Source organism: Pleurodeles waltl, chromosome 7 (assembly GCF_031143425.1).
Source record: "Pleurodeles waltl isolate 20211129_DDA chromosome 7, aPleWal1.hap1.20221129, whole genome shotgun sequence".
NCBI classification, from domain to species: domain Eukaryota; kingdom Metazoa; phylum Chordata; class Amphibia; order Caudata; family Salamandridae; genus Pleurodeles; species Pleurodeles waltl.
This window is the reverse complement of record NC_090446.1, coordinates 130,382,576-130,403,686: the sequence shown is the minus strand read 5'-3', so window position 1 is coordinate 130,403,686 and position 21,111 is coordinate 130,382,576. Positions and strand designations below refer to the sequence as shown.

The window sequence follows — 21,111 nt, the reverse complement described above, 5'->3', positions numbered from 1 at the left end:
CAACCACTCTTGCAGAGAACAGTGCTACCTGGGGGCCACAAAGGCTTTACACAGAGAGACCAGGGCTACAACTGGGCATCATGAAGGACACATAAAGAGATAAAAATGTTACCTGGGAAACATCAGTTGAACAACTCAAGAATGCACGTGTAGCTGGGCTCCACCAGAAGCACATGGAGAAATCAAACTTACTTGGCAACATCAAAAGCACAGCAAACAAAAGGGTTTATACCTGGAATTCATAGAATGTGTCTTAGGTGCAGCCTCAGCTCGATAAGTGCCGACCACCTCTGCTAACTCATGTAATGAAAAAGCACATCTTTTATAAATTGTATTTATTTTCAGAAACAACATGATACCCTTCCCTCTTTGTCCAGGCCCTGATCACTGTCACTGTTCCACACAAGTACATTCACGGGGAAGCTGCGTCGAGGTGAAGCCATGTTATCTACATCCCCAGTTCCCTATGTTGGGACCTGCTGGACTGGTTCTCTCATGTCTTGATTTCAAATTTGATGTGAGAATTTTCAGAGTCCCAAGCAAAGGTATCTAATGTGATGCTTGTGCACTCTCTTTCTCTAAGTAACATGGCCATTTCCCAGGCCATGTGTTGCACTCTAGCACCCTCTTTTGGGCATTTGTGATAACATAGTAAGGCAGGTAGCTGGCAGCCTTAATGCAGTCTTGGCCATGCTTGAATGTTCCTCCCCACTGTGCCCCTCAAGCGCAAGTGTGGACTGGTAGAGACAGATGTATTCTAGCAGATGGGGTTCCTTCCATTGAGGTGACTTTGGGATTGTAGGCCTTCCCTGCTCCTTTTGAGGGAGGCTTGTCCTTTCCTCTATTACATCATCAATAATTCAATGATATGATAGAAGTTTAGTAAGACGGCTGAGTGGGTTTATTAGACTGTAACCTTTCACATATTTAAGCCTGCCTTCTCCCTGAGGTCGAGAAGTCAGTACCACAGAATAAGCCTTTAATGCGTCTCCCATACTATTAAGTCATTTTATCATCCAGCAAAGTAATCAAGATGTGATCGTGCACCCCTTGCCACAGCATCTCCCCCTCAAAGTCCAACATGCCATGCTTCCGAGCCCGCAGCAGGATGCCCACCACCTTGTCTGAGACGCGCACATAGTGCTCAAAAAGTCTGCCAAAGGTGACCCGACGGTGCCCGTCCCGGCCCTGCACACCCATGTCCCTGATGACAAGGCACAGATCCTCCATCTCCTTGCGCACATGCTGGTGCGCCCTCTGGCCTCTCTTTTCCGTAGCGCTGCCCTCTTTCGGTCGACCATAGCCCCTGTCGCCCTTCTTCAGCCGCACAGACATGGCATGAGCGTGGTCGAAGTCTTCACTGAAGGGGTTCCTTCGCTGGTTCTCCTGGTGCTCCTCAGACCGGCACTGCCAGGCCATCCTCACGTCCGCCATTGTGGTAATCTTCACCTGGGCACCCAGGAAGAGAAGAGCAATGGATTATTGTTACATTCACCATGACATATCAGGCATTTGTAATGTATAGTAAAATAATAAACAAAAGTTGTTGGGTTCATCTTTAAATTAGACACACAGCGCCACCATGTGGCAGATTGTCATAAGTGCTGATGCCGAGCACCGGAAACTACCAGCTCAAATTAAGGCCTGCTTCATATATATGTATATATATATATATATATATATATATATATATATATATAGTGCTAAGTATGAAAAACAGGACTGAAATAAAATTAAGGACCATTAATGAAAAGTTATTTTAGTATATGATGAACTAGAAAGGTGAACACCTATCCTGGTTAAGTCAGCGTTTTATTGGCGGACTGCTTTGTCAAGAGGAAAAAACGATGACGATTTCCTTATCCATCATTATCTTTTTTAAGTGGTAGTTTATATGAAAGGTAAAGTGAAAGCACTATAAGGATTATGTACATTTACAACCAATTAAAATGAAGACATCTTATACTAAGTTTTTTGGTGGCCTTACTGCAAAGGCTTAGGTCGACTTAGCTTCAGCAGAGCTGAGAGGGTTCAACCTAACTCTCCTGTTAGGCACCATGGAAATTAAAAGCATATCTTTGGCATACTTACAGGTATTCAGCAGATATGTGCATATTTCACAAGATATTTATGGGGCATGGAGGTGGTATTTTTCATGGGAGCCATTTGTTAGTTCTCTGCATCAGTCATCAGATAGTGATGGAGTGTGAATGGTGTACATTATTATAATTTCAAATCCATCTGGTTAAATTTGATTCTTCAGAAACTGGGTTTTGCACTGGTTGTACTAGTCTTCTATACTTTTTAGGTTTATGGTCTTTTAGGGTGCTGGGTAGAGGGGTGTAGACTTCTTTCTCTCTTTAAGTTCAAGGAACTCTACAGAGTGCCTGTCCACAACCAGAGCAGGAGAGACACATCTTTGGCTGTGTTTGCCTCATTTCTAAATTAACTAAGTGTAAATGATCGATAATTGTTGATGTGGTGTGGTTGTTGATTAATTTGGATGTGTTTGCAGACTCAATGGTTGTAAGTATTGATGTCAAAATCTTAGCATTCAAAGAATTGTTGGTGACGTATATGGTCTGACTTGTCAAGACAGTCACATTTTGGTTGAGGTTAAGGTGCATTATTAGGGATCGTGATGGTGAATTGAATTTGAACACGATTTTGACAGTTCTTTCCTGGTCCTATTTCAAAACACAAACAGACAAAAAACATTAAAGCATGCACAAAATGGAAACTGGATCCTCCTTCAACATCCATAAAGAATGTGTGACCTTATAGTTCATATACTTATTTTTTATGTATCAAACAATAATTTTTGTAAGTGGAAATATGGGGAGATATTAAAAGAGGCGTTTTCAGTGATTATTAAAAATATATCTTTTATGGGAAATCTTTATTTGAGATATCATAATTAGATATTTTATAAACATTGAAGGTTTCAGTCAGATATTAGGTATACATATTGTCAGTAAGTGTTAAATGAGAGTTGGATTTAACCACATTTACATTTTTGAAGATGGAGATTCCTACTTTTGATAATTGCAATGGGGAACTGCTTGTTAAAATAATCTATACAAATCCTGTTACCCTGTAATTTGAAGAATTGCTATTTTATATTTGGAGTTCCATTCTGTACACAGATGTGAGCATACCTTATTGTTGCCCCTCCATTTAAGGGATGGAGAACATTGGAAAGGTGCAAAACAGTGGGGAAGCGGTTTGAGGGCAGCAAATGCAGGATCCAAGGAGGATGAAGAAATGCTCATTATTATCACTTTGAAAAACAAATACAATGGCAAAAGTCACACCTTAAGTGGAAAATAATGACCCCAGGCCTAGGGGTACGGACCCGATAAACACAAAACCTATACTCAAAGGGACTCGTTCACAGAGAATCATGAGTATGTGGTCACAGAAGTACTATTCCTCGTGGGTACAGATTCACAATTTTGCTCCATTCACAAAACTTACCAGTCGTCAGCTGGAACGCTGTACCATGGGGAAATCATATTTCCCCATACAGAAACCCCTTCCCATATACCTCAAACAAGATTTCACCTTCCCACTATGGAAGAGAAAGTTCTTCACCCTTTGCTGGTGTAAAACACCAACTGTTTCCACTGTCGAAGAGACTTAGACAGAACTTCTTGAAAGAGGCAGAGTTGCAGTAAATCTCTAATTCAATCAATTTGCAATCACTGTTAGATGATGTGAAATTGAGGACATCCTTGATGATTATTAATCTCATTGCATGTGGTGTCTGGCTGACAAAATGAAAGAGCTATATTGATAAGTCTGTGCATTCAATGTTCCCTCCTCGTTGCACACACACAAACAATCGGAACCTACATTAATGAAACTGGAGAGTACTGATGTAATGATCAAGCATTCCAAGCACCTAGGGAGGCTCTGGAGAACGAGGACCAATGTCCTATTTTCACCCAAAGCTGATAATAGACACTAGCCTTTGTTGACTCGTGACCGTACTGCTGATAAAAGATCCGCATGGCTGAATAGCAAGTCACAAAAGTCAGTCGAGCCATGACCCCTACAAAACAGCCCTAACCTGGAATAAAACAAGAAACCTGCAATGCTGTGGAGCCGTAAGCACTTATACATCTGCAATTACATCCATCGAAACACAAGGCTCTGGTGCTACTGTTCCAAGTGTCCATCCCTATGTGCCCCATGGACACCATGGTGGTCATTACGACTGTGCACTCCGAAGCAGCTGCTGCCAACAGACTGAAGACCACCATATTTTGAGTTAGGAAGAATTTCCGCCCTTTTATGGACGGAAATCGGATACCGTCTGCCTGGCCGACGGAGGAAGAGAGATGGTTCCACCACCAGCACCGCCATGCCAACAAGACTCCACCCATCATATTACGATACATATATGGCGTGGCAGAGTCCTGTTGGCAGTGCGGTGCTGGCGGTGGAAAACGCCAGGACTCATTCCCTCCCGGACGACCACCTCGCCAGAAAAGGTAAGCTGATCGTCTGAAAGGGGGGGGTTGTTGGGTGCATGTGTGTGGTCTAGGTGCGTTCATGAGTGCGAATGGGGTGTCTGGGTGCGTGAATGTGTGCGAATGGGTGTGTCTTGTGTGTGCATGAATGTGGAGTGCGTATGCATGAATGAGGAGAGGGGGAGTGTGTGAATGGATGCGATGGGGGTATTCGTGATTGCCGAAGGGGGGTGCGTATGTGTGAGAGCGAGTGGGGGTATGTGTATGGTTGTGTGCGGTTGGGTGGGGAGGGTGCGGGCATGTGCCTGGAAGTTGGGGGGAGGGTGTGTGCATGTGCATGGAAGTGAGGGGAAGGTGTTTGCATGTACGTCAAAGTGGGGGGGTGCGTGCATGTGTGTGGTCTTCACGGATCCGCGCCTGGGCGCCGCTGCTGCGAGGCTGGCGGTCTAAGGACCGCCAGCCTCGTAATGAGGAGCTGACAATCTAACCAAAAACCTCTGTGCGCATACGCGACCAGTAACTGGCCTGGAACCAGTGCTTAGGTTGATACGGTGGTTGCCGGCAGTCATTTTTGGGGATCAGCACATATTTTCTCTCATCCGACATTGAACAAGAGCAAGAGAGGGAAAACACAAAAATGAAAAAGAAAGAGCAATACAGAAACATTTGCACAAAAGGAGAAAGAAGAAGGAACCTGCAGGAGTTAGATAAAGGGGCACTGTGTGTCTGGAGGCAGATTAAAAAGGTGTGAGTTGAATTCAAGGCGACGCAGCCATGGCATTCAACACACCGATATTTAATAGCACTGACCGCAACTTCCGAGAAGAGCTTTAGGCACTGACAGTCATTCCTTTACAAGTTGAGCACAGTGGAACAGATAGAGTAAGCCAATGTTGAGTAACACGTCAGGTTGGTAATAAAAGTAGCCCTTCTCAGGCAATAACGCTGGAAGAATTCATGAAGGAAGTCACAATGGATGTGCACCTCCAGATCATCACTGAAGCGCATGAACAAGAACTGATTAAGGACATTCTGGATTAGGAACAAGCCTGACCCTTAGGCCAGGTGGGAAATGGCAGCCAGTTTTGAGGACAGCCTAGGGCTCCAGGGATCACGTATAGTCATTCTGACCTTTCTATAACGTCAATGTGCTGTCATGATTGGTATCTGAAGCTTGCAAAGATGCTATATCTGTGAAGCAGGGGTGGCTCCTCCGTTAAGGCAGAGGAGCGTTGCCCCACTAACTAAACTGCTGCCAAAGATGAAAAAGTAAATGGTAATAAAGTTCATTTATTACCATTTTATTGTTTAATAACCCCATCCCGAGCTGAGCATCAAGGCGGGGGTGCTGCTGACTGGCAGCAGCAGAGGGCGGTGATGGGCAGGACACTTTAAATTTGAAGTGCGCATGTCCCTTTGGTTGGCCATCTTGCGACAGCCAGCCAGACGTGCTTTTTAAACCTCTCTAATTCAGCCGTCTTAGATAGATGGGTTAAAGAAAGCACAGGACTTTAATGCTCTTAGGAGTGCTGAGAGAGCCCGCTCTATCCAATCCTGACACTGCTCTCATGTTGATTGGTTAAGGGAGTTGACTGGAGCCTCGAGGAGAGCAGAAGAGGACCAAAGCAGGAGGACATGTCGTTGTGCAGGATGCAGCAAGCAGGGTAAGTTATTTTTACATTTTAATTCCTAGTCCTCTTGCATCTAGTGCATGTGAATTCTCCCACACCGACTCCCAAATTGCCCACCCCATCTCTCTCGTAGTTGCCAGCCGCCACTGCTGTGAAGTGCCGCCGGGTATGTACTGATAGTGGTAATGTTATATTACCAAGTAACCACATGTCAAGGCAGACACATCCTGTCAGTACTACCTTTGTCCTGCTGGGTCAGTGGCTTTGTGGGTTGGGGCATCTGCTTCAGGGATCTGTGTTTAACCTCATAGCTTGGTCCGCAGAGCCTTTCCTCCTTTTCAAGTTGCTACAATAAGTACCATTGATTTGGGTAACAATAAACATCTAGTATTTCTGTGCAGAAATGCCCTTCTGGGCACTTGTGTGCTTGAGAAATATGCATGTTGTATATTAAACGATACTTTACACGCTGGGTCTTAAGGTTTAACCTTTTTTTCGTAGGCATGACTTCCCAGTGAAAGAATGCAAAATGTTTTGTTATACAGTGCAGATTTTCTGGAGATATAGCTCCGAGTATGTAATCATTAGCAATTATGTCCTGTCCTGCCCTCTGTTGTTACTGGAGGTGTGACTGTGTTGCTTTTCTGCACTCAGTGCTATGAAGCCCTTTCTTTGTGGATCAGTGATGTGGTTATGTCCTGGGTGTGTGAAGTGTTATGTCTGCCAGTTGGCCCTTTCTCTTGCCTGTTACACGCAGCAAGGACCATCTTTGTGGATGACAGCTTTCTGCTTTGTAAGTGTGCGCCTCAGAGTCCCAGAATGCAACATGCTGTAGACTAAAATGTGAGGACAGGCTGAGATATAACCAGGGCCACTGGAACTAGGCAATACCGCCTGTGCAGGGTTTTCCATGAAATTATGAACTTAATGCACTTGCCACTTAATGCATTTGCTGCATAAACTGCAGATTTCAACAAATATATAATTTTTATTTTTAGCTCAAAAGGCACAAAAGTTACTAAAAACAAGTGCCATACTTGTATGTGCAGTGGCAGACCCTTTGCTAAGATTAAGTGGTCAACTTTTAGTTCTTGATTGATGTAGTCAGGTTTCTACACTGGCACAAATGGGGCCAATATTTTAAAATGCGTATTTAAATGACAAAACAGTGAAATAATACAGTATAATCTGCCACGTCATGCACAAGGGAGTACCGTGAAAAATAAAATACCCCCGGTGTAAACGACAGGGCTGCCACTGAGTGAAATGTGTGATCCCGATCAGTTCTCCAGGAACGCTTCCTTCAAGAAAAACTTCCTTTCTTTCCTTTCCATTCTCTTTTATGGTTTTCTTTCCATTTCTCTTTCATTCCTTACAACCTAAATTACCGCCTCATTTATTTTTTCCTTCCTTTATATGGGCGAGCGCAACGCCTTACATTCTGTAATCTCACTTTGGGCTTCAAACCACGCCCATGTCACGTCAATCACTTACGTTGGTTCGTGGGCTTGCCTTTTAAATTCGCTTGCTTTCATTTGTGAAAGGCATGCATACGTCATGCCTTTTCCGGTGTTTAGCCCATCTACATAGCACCAGTAACCTACTAAAAACATACGAGGCTCGATGTTTTCAGCCTGGAGTCCGGACTACTTTATCTGTTTATTTCCCACGCAGCGAGATCGCGCTGCATTTTACATAGTGCGATCGCGCTGCGTTTGTTTTTCTTTACAATGCTAATAGCTCTACTCGAGCAAATGCGAGACCAGTTGCATTGAAAATGCTTGTTTCTTTCCTGTTTTGCTTTTTTTCCTCCCTTCTTCCTTACTCTCACTTCATTTGCCCATCACTTGCATTTTCTTTACGCCTTTCCTCATTCCCTCGCTAGCCATGATAGGTTCCATTCCCACCTCTTGGCTCACAGCTGCCTCATGTTATCTCATTTCTGTTATTTATTAGCTTCGGCTTCTGTCTTGTGACCTCTGGAGTCACAGTTCAAAGATAAGGAGAGCCATACGATTCAAGTTAACCTGAGGAGCTGGCACCTCTGCTCAGGCTGGCATTGGTTGTTTGGCTGCGCCCTTGATATAAACATGCTACGCTGTCACTTGGCTGCCATGTCTTGGAAGTTGTCCTGTTTTTATGTCTATCGTGCAATCCTTGCTGGAATCCGGAAGTGTGTGTGAAGTGCTACTGTGCTGGGTGAGCCAGCTGGTGTTGTGCAGCTGGCTCTTGTGGGTCTTTAAAAAGTTTAAAGTGTTGTTGTGCTGTGTGTGTGTAACTGTGCTCAACTGCCCTTTGTGTGGGAGCCGGTAAGGAGTTGCTGTGCTGATTGTGGACACCCGGTGATGTGCTTTGCCTTTGTACTCGGTAGTGGCTGTGTAGTGCCACAGCGGTGGGGGTGAACAGTTGATGCCGTGTCGTCATATTATGGGCATGTGGAATGCAGAGGGGCGGACGTGTTTCTGTTTGAGACTCTTATCAGCTCTCTGCTGTGTCAGTGACGAGATGTCCACTGAATGTGCTAAGCTGATCCTGCTCTGCTCTCTAGAGATGCCCTGTGTTCTGTTGACTGTGCACTGCTGGTGCTGTGTGGTTCTGGGACTCTGCTGGTTGTGTGTAGCTGGCACTAGGCAGCCACTCTGGGTGGGATACAAGATACAGACCAATTCTGTATACCTAATGCCATCCTGTCGCATCTGATGGTGTGTGTGTGGTGTCGTTCTGCTGGTTGAGTGCTTCACTGCATTCTCTGCTGATTGTCTGTGAAATGCTGCTGATAGGCTGTACACAGGTGAGGCTGGTCTGCTTACTTAAAGAATGCCTGAGGTGTGCTGATGGTGCACTGCTGTTATTCTGTCATTTGTTTGAATCAACAATTAATTAAGTAAAGATGGGGTAGGTGTGCATTTTCTTACAGGTGCTTAATTCGTGCCTGTGCATTGCAGGTGGTGTATACTGGCATTTGTTTGAGGTGCATTGAATTATATTGCATTATCGGGACCAGATCAACTGAAACAAGCATTGGCAAAGCTAATAGGCCAGGCTTGCATTTGAACCTTGACTGAAACAGTTTTAAAAAGCCTGCTACAGTTACTCTGTAAAAAAAAGATTGCTTTATGTAAACAATGTATCTATAAGGTAAAGAAGTAAAAATGTGGCTAGTCTGTGTATTTTTGAGATGTGCAATAGCTCATCATGAATTGCAAAGCAAGTACTCCCTAAGAAGTGAAATCATACATCTAACAAACAGCGTAAGGTGATAGAGTGAAACTGCTCCAGGCAGACCCAAAACTCACTATGTACATTATGAACAATCAATAATAATAGGTCTTGCGGACCATCCTAAAAAGGAAGACAAGAAACCTAGAAAAACAATGACAAATGAAACAAGAATTGGCAAAGTCAACATTCGAAATATATTGACTGTGAACGTTTCTTTACATGTTGCACAGCAGCGAGAGGTGAAGGAAAGGGACTGCAGAGACATGTACTCAATAAGAGTGCATGTGAAAAGTAACAAAAGAGTACCTGCAGGAGCACACCAGTGGAAGAACATTGGCCATGGAAGGGACGCTATACTTGGTCCTTGCTTCATGGCAGGGCCAGAGACGAAGACCCAGGAGGAAGCCGGAGGTGAGGAGGAGGCTCAAACCAATTAGAAGCAAGAAAATTATAGTGGCATTGGAGCCAACCAATGGTAAAGGTAAGTAAAATGTGGGCTCTAAGCCCCTTTTAAGAATTTTTTTTTAAAAGACATCTCACAAGCACACACAAAACCTAATAAACGACTTGTTGTGCTTACAACTTAATGTTTCTGCTCAAGGCTTCTGTTAGTGTGCTGGTTCTATGGGTGGCATGTCTTCATAGAAGGGTTTTACAATAGGTGCAGTGGCTTTGTGGAGTGTCAACTACCAGGGAAATGTACATTTTCTACTGGCCATTTTAGTGTGTAGTCCTTTGTATTTTTGTCTTGGCTGAGTCAGTGAAGGTGAATGGTGTTATCTGGGTCAGGCTTTGATATTCTCAAAGTGGAGAAGGCATCTGTGGTCATGAAAGACAACAACCAAAGAATATGTCAATGTAATTAAAGCATCATCCCTGCAATACTGCTCAATAGTCCATAAAAACCTGTATATTTCATCAGGTATTCATTAGTTGCGTATTTTATGAAGACGTAATGCAGTGTCGGTCTACCAAATAGGCAAAGTTGGCACCGGCCGATGGGCCTCACTCCTTTGAGGTGCCCTGCGACAACAGATCAAAATAGTATTGATTTGATCTTGAAAGAAAATTGCAATCAAGCTTTCTTAAACTGTTTCCAAAACATAAAAAAAAAAAAATTAACTCAAAGAAACTAAACGTTTAGATTAAAGACTCTATAGAGAAAATACTGTGTTAATGTAATGTACCCATTAACAACTTAAAATAGATAAGCCATATACATCAGATTCACATAACAGTTTGTCTCTTAAAGGCTAATCTTCTGTCAGCTGTCACTTTGTAAAAAGATTTGGTGCAAACTACGTAGGTGTAATGTTTAGTTTTGTGTAGTAAAATTGGTTAATTAAAATTGTTGGTTGGTAAAATTAAAAACGTCTCAGGAGCTAATTTGTGAGGGGGGGCAACATTTTGACTGCCTAAGGGCCTCCACAGGGTTTAATCCAGCACTGACGTAATATCCTGGGTCCTAAACAAAGATCCTGTAAATTCGTTTTTTTCAGCAATTTATTACTTAGGGTCAAAACTTGCAAAGTTGGCTCTTGCATTTTTTTAGAGAACTTCAACTTCACAAAGTTGCACTGTTTATTTTTAAAAGTGGTGGGTCCTGAAAAAGCAGATCCCCCAAAGTCCCATTCACCATCCACAACTAGAAACCCTTCTGTATGGTGGAAACATTCTCTTGCTCCTGGAAAAAACTTCTACATCAAGTTTTTTGTCTGGAAATGTCATGCTCAGGTGATATTTTGTGATGGCAACAAACGTTAAAAATTGAAAATGCAATGGTTTTTGTCACAGTAACAAAACTTTGTTGGCAAAATCCAAATCTGGTGCTCCCCTGCCTACAATATGCTTTTGCTAAAACCTTTACCAGCTCTGGGTCATGTTTTCTGTTCCTACAGCTAATATTCTTATCCTGACCTCAAGTCCAATATTTTCAAATCAAAAACAGAAATGCTAGAGCCACACACCTGAAATGAAGTATAGTGGAGACAATGGCGGCATGCATACACATGAATACCTATGCACCCTGTCTCTGACAGAGTGCATGCATCCAAAAAAAACATAGGATGAACGATTCTGCTTGGCAGTACATGCACATCAATGGCAATGCATTGCTTAAAGTTCCTGAGACTCTCCTGTAAGATTGCATGGATGAACTGCTGGGAGACCGGGAAAGCATACCCCTTTTTCTCACATTAGCCAATGAATGTTCTGTTCGAGATTACACAAACCGGCGACTTGGGTGAACTATGCTGGCATGTGTATGGACATCAGGTAATATTGACATGTTTCCCTGGCACTGTGTCACTAGTTCTGTGAGGAGGAGGAACTAAAAAAGGACAAACTGCCTGTTCTTTTTGGAGAATTCCAGGCAGATTCTTGCTTTAGAACTTTTCTGGATCGAGACATTGCAATCTTAACAAGGGCCCACCCTGGACGTTTCAACAGAGTGTTTCAAGATTCCCACGGTGTTTGCCACGTACAAAAATGATAACATTCCGATCTGCACGGAATGTGGGCAAAGTGTTCAACACAGAGTAGTGGATCATCACCAGTAATGGCTAAAGAGCAATAATTTGTTCCTTTTGCAATAGCGTGCAACCATCAGGGCACTGCTTGTCACAGAGGAGACCGTCTGGGGCCAGTATCAACTTCAATGTATGAACACTGTATAGTAAAAAGTAAAAAGCAACAAGAGAACCATGCACCTGTGGCCAGTGGAAGGGCACTGCCCTGGAAACATCTCTTGGTTCATGCTCCACCACAGCAGGGACAGGAGGAATAGGAAGCCGGAGGCGAGGAGGAGGCACTGACCAATAAGAAGCAATGAAACAAGAGTGCCATGGGAGCCACCCACTGGTAAGTAAAGGTAAGTAATGAGCAGGTTCTAAGCAACGTTTAAGATTGCTTTTTCTTTACAAAAGATTTTGCAACCACAGCGCAAGGGATGTGCAGCCAAAACCTAAAAAGCCAGGGTGAAAATGAACCTGCATGTGTGAGCTGTGACAGCAAGAGCGGACTGTTGGAAGAGGGAGGCATGAGGTGGAATGAACACTGGCATCCTTGGTGTTTGGCAACCATCTTCTTCCACAGCACCAGGAGCAAGCTCCTCAGAAAGTCTTTGGGCCCTGCACTTTAATTTTAACTTGTTAAGCCCTGTCACTGCAAGGTGCCGCTAGGATGTGTGCAAGCTAAGGGTGGTGTTGTAGTGCTCATTGGAGGTTATGGTGTTCGTCATGAAGGATTGTGGGTTTCAGGGGTAGTCCAACATCATTTGGGGGACACAGGAACTGGAATCGAAGAGACTTTCTTTGAAGATGGTCTTGGTGAATTATGGTGAGTGGCAGCACACTCTGGTTGGAAGTCACTCTTACGAAGAATGCACACCCCAGTGTTGGCCAATTTTGACCCTGCATGTGGCCTGTGTTCTTGCACAGAAAATGGATCCCTGAAGTGTTGCTGGACAGGGGCTTCAAGTGGAATGGATCCTGCCAGTGCTCAGCATCAGCAGTAGTTAAAAACAGGCATTCAAGCAGATCCCTTCCAAGCACTTTATTTGCCCCCTTAAATTTAAAAGTAGAAATATTCTCTCAACAAGGTGTGCAGAAACACATAAATATTCCAAGTCAGCGATACAGTATCTGTTATATTTCATATATTTCCCTTAATATTGCATAATATATGTGTCCGTATTTCCATGGAGTCTTTAATTTTTCCATTTGTTTTCATGCACAATATGAGTCTCATATGGCACATACTGCAATACAGCAAATTTGTCTATAGCTTCCTAGTTCAGGGTGTGTGTGTGTTTATTACGAGGCACAATTGAAATCCCTGGAGTTGAGGCCGAGAGTGGTGCAAGCTCCTCAAAGTGCCTTTAATTGTACCAAAAGATGTTCAGACTACATGCTCATCCTGTTTTTGGCCTCTCTGCAGAGGGCACAGAGTGATGGTCAAATATGTGCCAGTTGGTTTTATAGTTCTATGAGAAAGTGTGTGAAGTAGGTATACAGCTATTGAAATATTGACAGCACAAAAGGAAAATAAAATGAAATGCAGTGTGTGAGAGTGAGCAAAAGGAGATAGTGAAGTGGAGTACATAAAATAAAGTACACGCAGAAGGAGAGATCTAAAAGAGGGTGATGGAGACAAACTAAATGAAGTGTGAGACATGCAGATGGGGGGACTTCAGATAGATCGGTGTGGATAAAAAAAAACACATTGACTATCTCTGAGAGAGACTGCAGATGGAAGTGGTATGAAAAGAATAATGGGAGTTGTTATTTATCTGATACTGTACAAAACTGAGTGCTAACAAGCAGTGGAAAATGCCAATAGGTCTGGCTTCTTTAAGGTGTATGTATTTGTGATGTATTTTGATGCACTAATAAGAAACACACATAGAAGCACCGAAATTCTGGTCAACTGGAAAGCTGTGTCAAGCATATGGTTCTAGTTGATATGTTTTAGGCCACTCCCATAATTGCATAGGCCACGCCCCTTAAAGGTTTCCGAGTGTCTGCAATATGGGCTTTAAACCACGCCCACTCTTGCAATTCATTTTTTGTTGTTCTTGTCTTGAATGCTTCCTTTTAATTGGTGCATTTTGCTAAATGTCCCTCCTTTTGCATACTAAGTTCCCGCCAAGGGGATTTCACTTGTTGGCCACACACTACGTCACGCTTCCACCTGTTATACCATGTGATGACCCCTCTTCCTGTCTGGTTTCCTTTTCCATTCTTGAGAACGTCGTGCACGCATCATGTGTAATAAATCACTAACATGCCATCACATTGCTTTTGCATTTCACAAAGACGTATTGATGCGTGAGGGCGCCTTGATGGCTTTCCATCCAGGTAATTTGGTGCGTGGTTACGCAGCATTTAAGTTTAAGTCATGGTAGTGAACTTCAGAAACAACTAAGTTCTTATGCATATTACTTTTTTTTTGTTTACTGATCAGTTGGATTGCATTTACACTTTGCGACTTGGGGGCTGGACCAAGCACTTGTATATCATCAACATTTATCACCTTTTTAGCAACTGTTATCTGTGGGCTTGCAAGGCTGGGTTTGCTTGGGTGTCTTTCGGTAGTGCGTACGCTTGTTTTTTCTTCCTGACAGCAGTGTTTTTGCTTGGTTAGACTGCAAGCTGGGTGCGTGTATGTGTGATGCAGGTGACACCTTGACAAGCAAGGATAACATATCAATGTATGGAACGGGGACTTGCGCTCATGTAAACCGCTCCACGAGTTCGAGTTACATAAAACTGTATAAAAGAGAAATCATTTAAGAAGTAAGCCCTGTGTTTTACGGATTGCCATTAAAGCCATACTGCATGTTACGATGTACATGCTATCTGTAGACAGGAGGTGGCGCTGTTGACCTTCTGAACGGAGCTAGCAAACCGAGGCCGCTCAAAAGAAAGATTGTAGCAGTAAAAACAAAGGCTTTGATAGTTGGATAAACCAACACAGTAAACTGACATTCCTCCCGCAGCCGGACAAGACTCACCCGTTCTTTGGAAATCATTGCTCCGGGAACCCATAAACTGAGGGTCGCGGTGTGGCAGAGAAAAGGGGAGGGTAGAGTTTAAAAAGCAGAGTCTGACAGTCAATGTATGCGTTTTTTTTTTTTTTTTTTTATTTAAATATGCCTTGAAATTAGCAACAAGGATAAATGTGACAGTAAATCTGTTCTAGTTTGCTTACCTGTCACAAAGGAGTCACATTTTAAAATATCTTAAGGGGTTAAAACACCTGCTTCAGAGATCTGTGTGTGCCCAGCAATTATGAGCGATCATATTACCAGTAAGATAACTCTGGTGGTTAATGCAATTCTGGGAGAGTTCGATGTTTTGTCCAGTCACAGTTTTGACTAATAACGTATCATAGAGAGTTAATGTGCCTACAGCAAAGAATGTAACATGCAGATCACAGATCTGTATTTTAAGTTGATAGGTTATCGCTTTTGACACTGAGATAATTTTGTTACTTGTAGTTCATAAATTGCCATCCTTTTAATATAGCATAGTGAGTTATTTCCTGGTTTCGATGAGTTGCATGCAAACTGTAAGTAATGGGTTTAGATCCTTATTGTTTTGTTTCCTCAATCTGTTGTTATTCCAAGATTGCAAAGAAGAGTTCCTTTAGGAAGTAATACAGTCTTGTTAGTAGGACAACCTCAATCACTGCTTTACGTTTTACATCCAGACTTTGGGGCATATTTAAAATAAAACTGGGGCATCAGGGCTGATGCGCCAGTTTTCTTGCGTCACCCCTGCCCCACCTAACAACACCATGGGTGCCCCGTATTTACAATACCATGGTCAAAAATGTTGACACTAGTGCAGCAAAGTGCAAGGAGGCCCATAGGTTTCTATGGGTGAGTCATTCTAACGCCTGCTTTGAGCAGGCGTTAAAAATGACGCCAGAAATGGCGCAGAGAAATCTTGTAGATTTCACTGCATCATTTTTGCATGCCTCTTAGCGCCAGAATGCCCCCCTTGCATACATTATGCCTGGCGCAGGCATAATGTGGCGCAAGGGGGTGTAAAGTGGTGCAATGCAAGCATTGTGCCACTTTGTAAATAGGGCGCAGCGAAAAAGGCTTCCTCACACCACAATAACGTGTGACGCAGGAAGGTGCTAGGGGCTTGTAAATTTGCCCCTTTGTGTTTTTCCTGACCATTCACTCTTAACGTATAGTGTCTGCAAGTATGGGCAATATGTGATCCCTACACCTTATAATTAGGGCTTCCGATTTTATGGTATTTATTAATTTAACATTTCCATCTGTATTTATCCATATTTGTTTTTTAACTAGTTTATTGCTATTTATCCATATTTATTTTATGCTTTGAGACTAAATGTAGTTGTAAAATGGTATATTTCCACATTTATTTAATTGATAAACATGCATTCATACTTTGATGCCTGTTACGCTTTAGAAAATTAAGCAGCCAGATATAACAAAACACTACACCGACAGCCAAATATTAGTACTATATACCTATATATGTTAACATATGCTTGCATTTAAGGGAATCTCATCCTGTCTTTAAATCCCTGTAGTATCTACCTGCTTAGCAGTTGGTCTGGAATTCATGACGGCCAACAGGGAATGTCACTCATAAGAACCATCATTTGTGTATTTTTCCATGTATAAAAGTAAATAGAGACAGGAAATAGATCATTTTCGATCTGTATCTATCTGTAAAAATCAGCAAAAATGGAAAGCTGGAAGCCTTACACATAACCCTCTTTGTCTTATATAATATTTCCCCTACATTGATTTACACACTTGTATGTTTTTTGTGTCTGTGTGTGATGTAAAGCACCCTGATACCCTGCACTGTGATGAGTAGCACAATATAAAAGAATTAAATGAAATAAAAGTAGGTGCCATTTAAATCATTATTGTATAACTACTCATACTCACAGATACATCTGGCATTCTTATAATGCATGCACATTTCGCAAACAGGGGTTTGAACAAAGTAAAAAACCTGCTTCCAAGCCATAGTGTAGTGCCTTGTGGAGTGATACACTGTGTGCCTTTGTTTCTTCCATTTTAATGGTGTCTAGGTACTAGGCTCAAGATAGCTCCCAGCCAATATGATACTTCAACAAAAGAAGGACAGATGGCCCTTTATATTATACCTTTGTTTTGGACCTAGCTGGAAGTGAAAAGAAGAAAGCACCTTCACTACCTGAGGGTTGCTGCTCTGAATAAACGGAAAGCAACAACATGCGGACACTGCTGAATTGTGTCTCGATGTCGGAAAATTACACCAGGACCTATGCAACATATTTCCCTGGGTCAGCCAGATCCCAAATCCAGCCTAGAAATAGCTGCTAGAACCAAGATCTGCCAAGAACCCCCTACTGCCGAGCACAAGGGCTCACATAACGAAGTTTGGGGTGTACTCACATGCTCACATGGTTAGATGCCATATATAATTATTAGCAACAACAAACATTGAGCTAACATCTGAACAGGTTTTTTTCAATCTTATCCCTTATGGTCAGGCTCTCCACATGAGTGAATTCCAAACAACAAGCAGCGGCACATCTGCAAAGGCAGAGGAGAGTCGCCCCACTGCTCTGAGCAGTGCAAATAAGGAAAAATAAAATGATAATAACACAATGTTATTATAATTTTACTTTACAGTGCGGAGCCAGGTATGGGCGGGGATGGGCTGTGTCACAGTGAGGAGGGGTATGGGCATCATAAGTGCGCATGATGGCTTTTCTGGCCATTTTGAGCCGGCCAAACAGACATGCGCACTTAGCATTTCTTCACTTGACTGTATTGCACAGCCGGGTGGAGAACGTGCACAGGCACCCACTCCCTGTGTGAGCCCCGAACCAAGCCGCTCAGAACAATTATGAAGCTGCTGTCGTGCTGGTGACAACAGCATCGTGATTGGTTTAGGGGAGTCAGGAAGAGGACGGGGGGAGACGGAACCCGTCTCCTGATGGAACAGGTAAGTATTCTTTTTTATTTTCTTTATCCCCCCCGCCCCACCCTCCCGTTCAGTAGCAGACATGACTGCAAACCACACGTTGCAAATTGCAGGCACGGGAGCTGTGACCAAAAGTAAGCCAATAACCAGCCCCAGAAATAAAGTAAAAATGCTGAATTTTTAAAGCATTTGTATAGCAGTGGAACAGAGAGGAGAAACGGGATAAGGAGTGATATATGGAGAGCTGGGCAGAGAGTGAACTGGTAGGATGGAGGGGCACATCGGGCATTCGCCTGTAATAGGTGCCAAAAATGAATGAAACTGTTGTACAACAAGTGAGATTGGCACCCACTGAGGCTGTGCTTGTCCCCATCCACAGCCTCTCTTTCCCTTCTGCCGCTACTTAATTTGTAAATAAATATGTGGCGGGTTTTGAGCTTTTCTTAGGAGTCTGCTACCACCGCTGCCAAATGCCAGGGTTGCTGAGTGCCAAAGCTGCCTAGTCTTAGTTCCACTTCATGTTTTTTCCACTGCCCAACACTTCTTGTCTTTTTATCTCATTCTTTCAAGTTCTTCTTCTCATAACTTACTTCCCTCTATGTCACTACGTCCTGTCCTTCTCTTTCTCCTTCTCTCTTCCTATTCTGCATTTCTCTCTCTTGTTCTGGGTTTAAATTGTGATGATGTAAATTTCTAGTATCCAAAATTGATTCTGGTGACCCGCACCATCAGCACAAATTAAGCACTGATCTGGGGCGTAGGGAATGCGGGGTGCAGACACCCCTTTTATGTTTACTGACTGGGTGTTACAGGGAAATCTACACATAGAGAGAGAAACTGAGGGGATTGTAGGTGTTACATATGTCATGCTCACACTGACACCGGTAGGAGCCGCAATGTACCAACATTGGGCGAGCTGCACTCACCACTGGGTTTGTCATTCACTGGGGTGAGTGTTTTAGGGGCTAACTTAAAGGGGTGCGAAAGACCATCACCCGAGCAGACAGTCTAAGGGGCAGCAGGAATTCCACTGTCTTTAGGGGGCGGGTGGCCAGGGAGCTCCAAGGATAACTTGGACCCTGGTGCCTAAACTTTGGCGAAGATGCTGTCCACTAATTATTTGTTGTTTCTTTATCTCTGTCTAATATTCTCGGTTTACATGCCTATCATTTCATTATCTATAGCTTAATACCTCTGGCTCAACAAAGGGCCTGATTAGGAGTGGGTCACTGTTTTCCAACCCCTGTGTAACCCCCTTGTTTGAGCAGTGATCGGAATTACGAGTTTGGTTGTATGTATTACATCTGATAATTATCAAATACATTAAATTCCTCAACCTTCGAACAAGCCGAAATTCAACAGGGAAAATCATCCGGTATTTAATGTATGAGGCAGATTTTGGTGCATTAAACACCATAATCAGCATGTTATTCCCCAGAAACAAGTAAGAGGTGCTCTTTATCATACCCGAAAAATAACATATAATTGTATTGTTAGTTACCAGTTGCAATGAATAGCACCTGTACTCACAATCAGGGTCTGAGACACAAACACAAAAAACACCGACACACACATGCACAATAACACATACACACCACAGACCCATGCCTCACTGGTGAATATCGCCATTTGTGTCACAACAGGCTTACGAAGGTTGGCAGTGTGGTAAAATTCAGGGATGCAGCCAGACCTTGATTTGGAAGCATCGGGCATCAAGTAGAGTGTTGGAATAGGGGGTACTGAGGAAAATGTGCTGAGTCAGCGATGAATAGAGGAGATGCCCCAAGTCTTCCATGATCTACACTTGAGTTCATAGACGGTGACTATAGTCAATGAGGTTCCTGATTAGAGCAGTCCAGGTGCATTTCTGAGCATGCTTTGGACATAAGGACCTTCTGCTTAAAGGAAGCATTTGCTTCTGGTCCTCAGTGGAACCATGGGTTCCATCTCCCAGTCCCTTGCCATGCCTAAGTTTGTGGATAGCAGCTTCATTGCACTTGCCCACATTTTCTTCTGTGGCTGAGCTGAAAAACTCAGCTCTCTTGAGAAGACTGGTACGTATCCTTTAACGGCCATGCTGAAAGCCCAACCTGCCGAAGAAAGAGGCTTCTGGTGGCCATTAGCATGGAAGAGGCTGGTGGGTTGGGAGATTGTGAGGAAGGAGGGAATCCCAGGATATGAGATGAGAGATAGTGGATAGCTCAGGAGGTTGAACGGGGATATCGGAGATAGGTTGGATATTGCATTAGCGGGGAAATATGGACTCATTTCTCCACCCGCAGACGTAGAGATCGGTAGTAAAGGGAATGGGTAGGAGGCATGTGGTGGAAATATCGGGATGAACATATATAAGGTAGAGGGGTCAGGATGGAGACACAGGAGAAGGTGTAAAAGGAGTGATGGAAAGCATGTGATGTAATTGGGGATGTATGGATAGACAATGGCTTGCCTACTTTGGGTTTCCAAAAGCTATCTCTCAGAAAGCAGACAAATTGTGACTAAGGGCCAGATGTAGGAACCGGTTTGCATGTCGCAAACTGCGAAAAATGCAGTTTGCGACATGCAAAACGGCCATCGCGATGCAGATTCACAATTTGCGAGTCGGTACCGACTCGCAAAATGTGAATCCGACTCGCAAATAGGAAGGGGTGTTCACTTCCTATTTGCGACTCGCACCGCAATGTAGAATTGCTTTGGGACCGCGAAAGCGGTCGCAAAGCAATTTGCAGTTAACACCCACTTGAAGTGGGTGGTAACTCATTCGCAAGGTGGTTCTTTGCGACCCCATAGCGAGTCGCAGAAGGTGTCTGAGACACCTTTCTGCATACAATTTTGCGAGTTGCAAATTGCGAGTCGGTATGACTCGCAATTTGCAACTCGCAAAATTGTCTTTTGCTACATCTGGCCCTAATTTTCAACTGAAATCTGTCCTTAATACTACAGATCAACCCCTGGTTCAAGCAGTGAGTTGTCAGGGTCTATAGATGCTGGTCTTTCTCTTTACTTAGAATAAAAGGATCTTCAAGGTTTTTAAGATAGGAAATAAGGTAATTTGAAAAAGAATACTGGAGGGGGTTCCAGGTAGTTGGCTCCAACACGTGAGGATCTCCCATCTGTAGAGATGAGTTTGAAGTGTGGCACAACTGGTAAATACATGTCTTTACTGCACTGACTTCCAAGTGCTCAGTGGTGCTGTATCCCACAAGTAAGATAAGCTAGAGCCTATGCGTGAAGACATTTAATGTTCACGCAATCAATCAATCAATCAATCAAGAAATTTGTATAGCGCGCTACTCACCCGGAGGGTCTCAAGGCGCT

General features: G+C 43.3%; 1 protein-coding gene across 1 annotated transcript in view; it reads right to left on the bottom strand.

Moving 5' to 3' along the window:
• Positions 1-320: 320 nt before the first annotated feature.
• Positions 321-21,111, bottom strand: part of LOC138303840 (actin-binding Rho-activating protein-like) — a 47,634-nt gene continuing 26,843 nt past the window's right edge. The window contains exon 2 of the mRNA XM_069243309.1: positions 321-1,449. Within this exon, the coding sequence (XP_069099410.1) occupies positions 1,000-1,449 (450 nt within the window). The 3' untranslated portion in view covers positions 321-999. The remainder of the gene's footprint in view (positions 1,450-21,111) is intronic.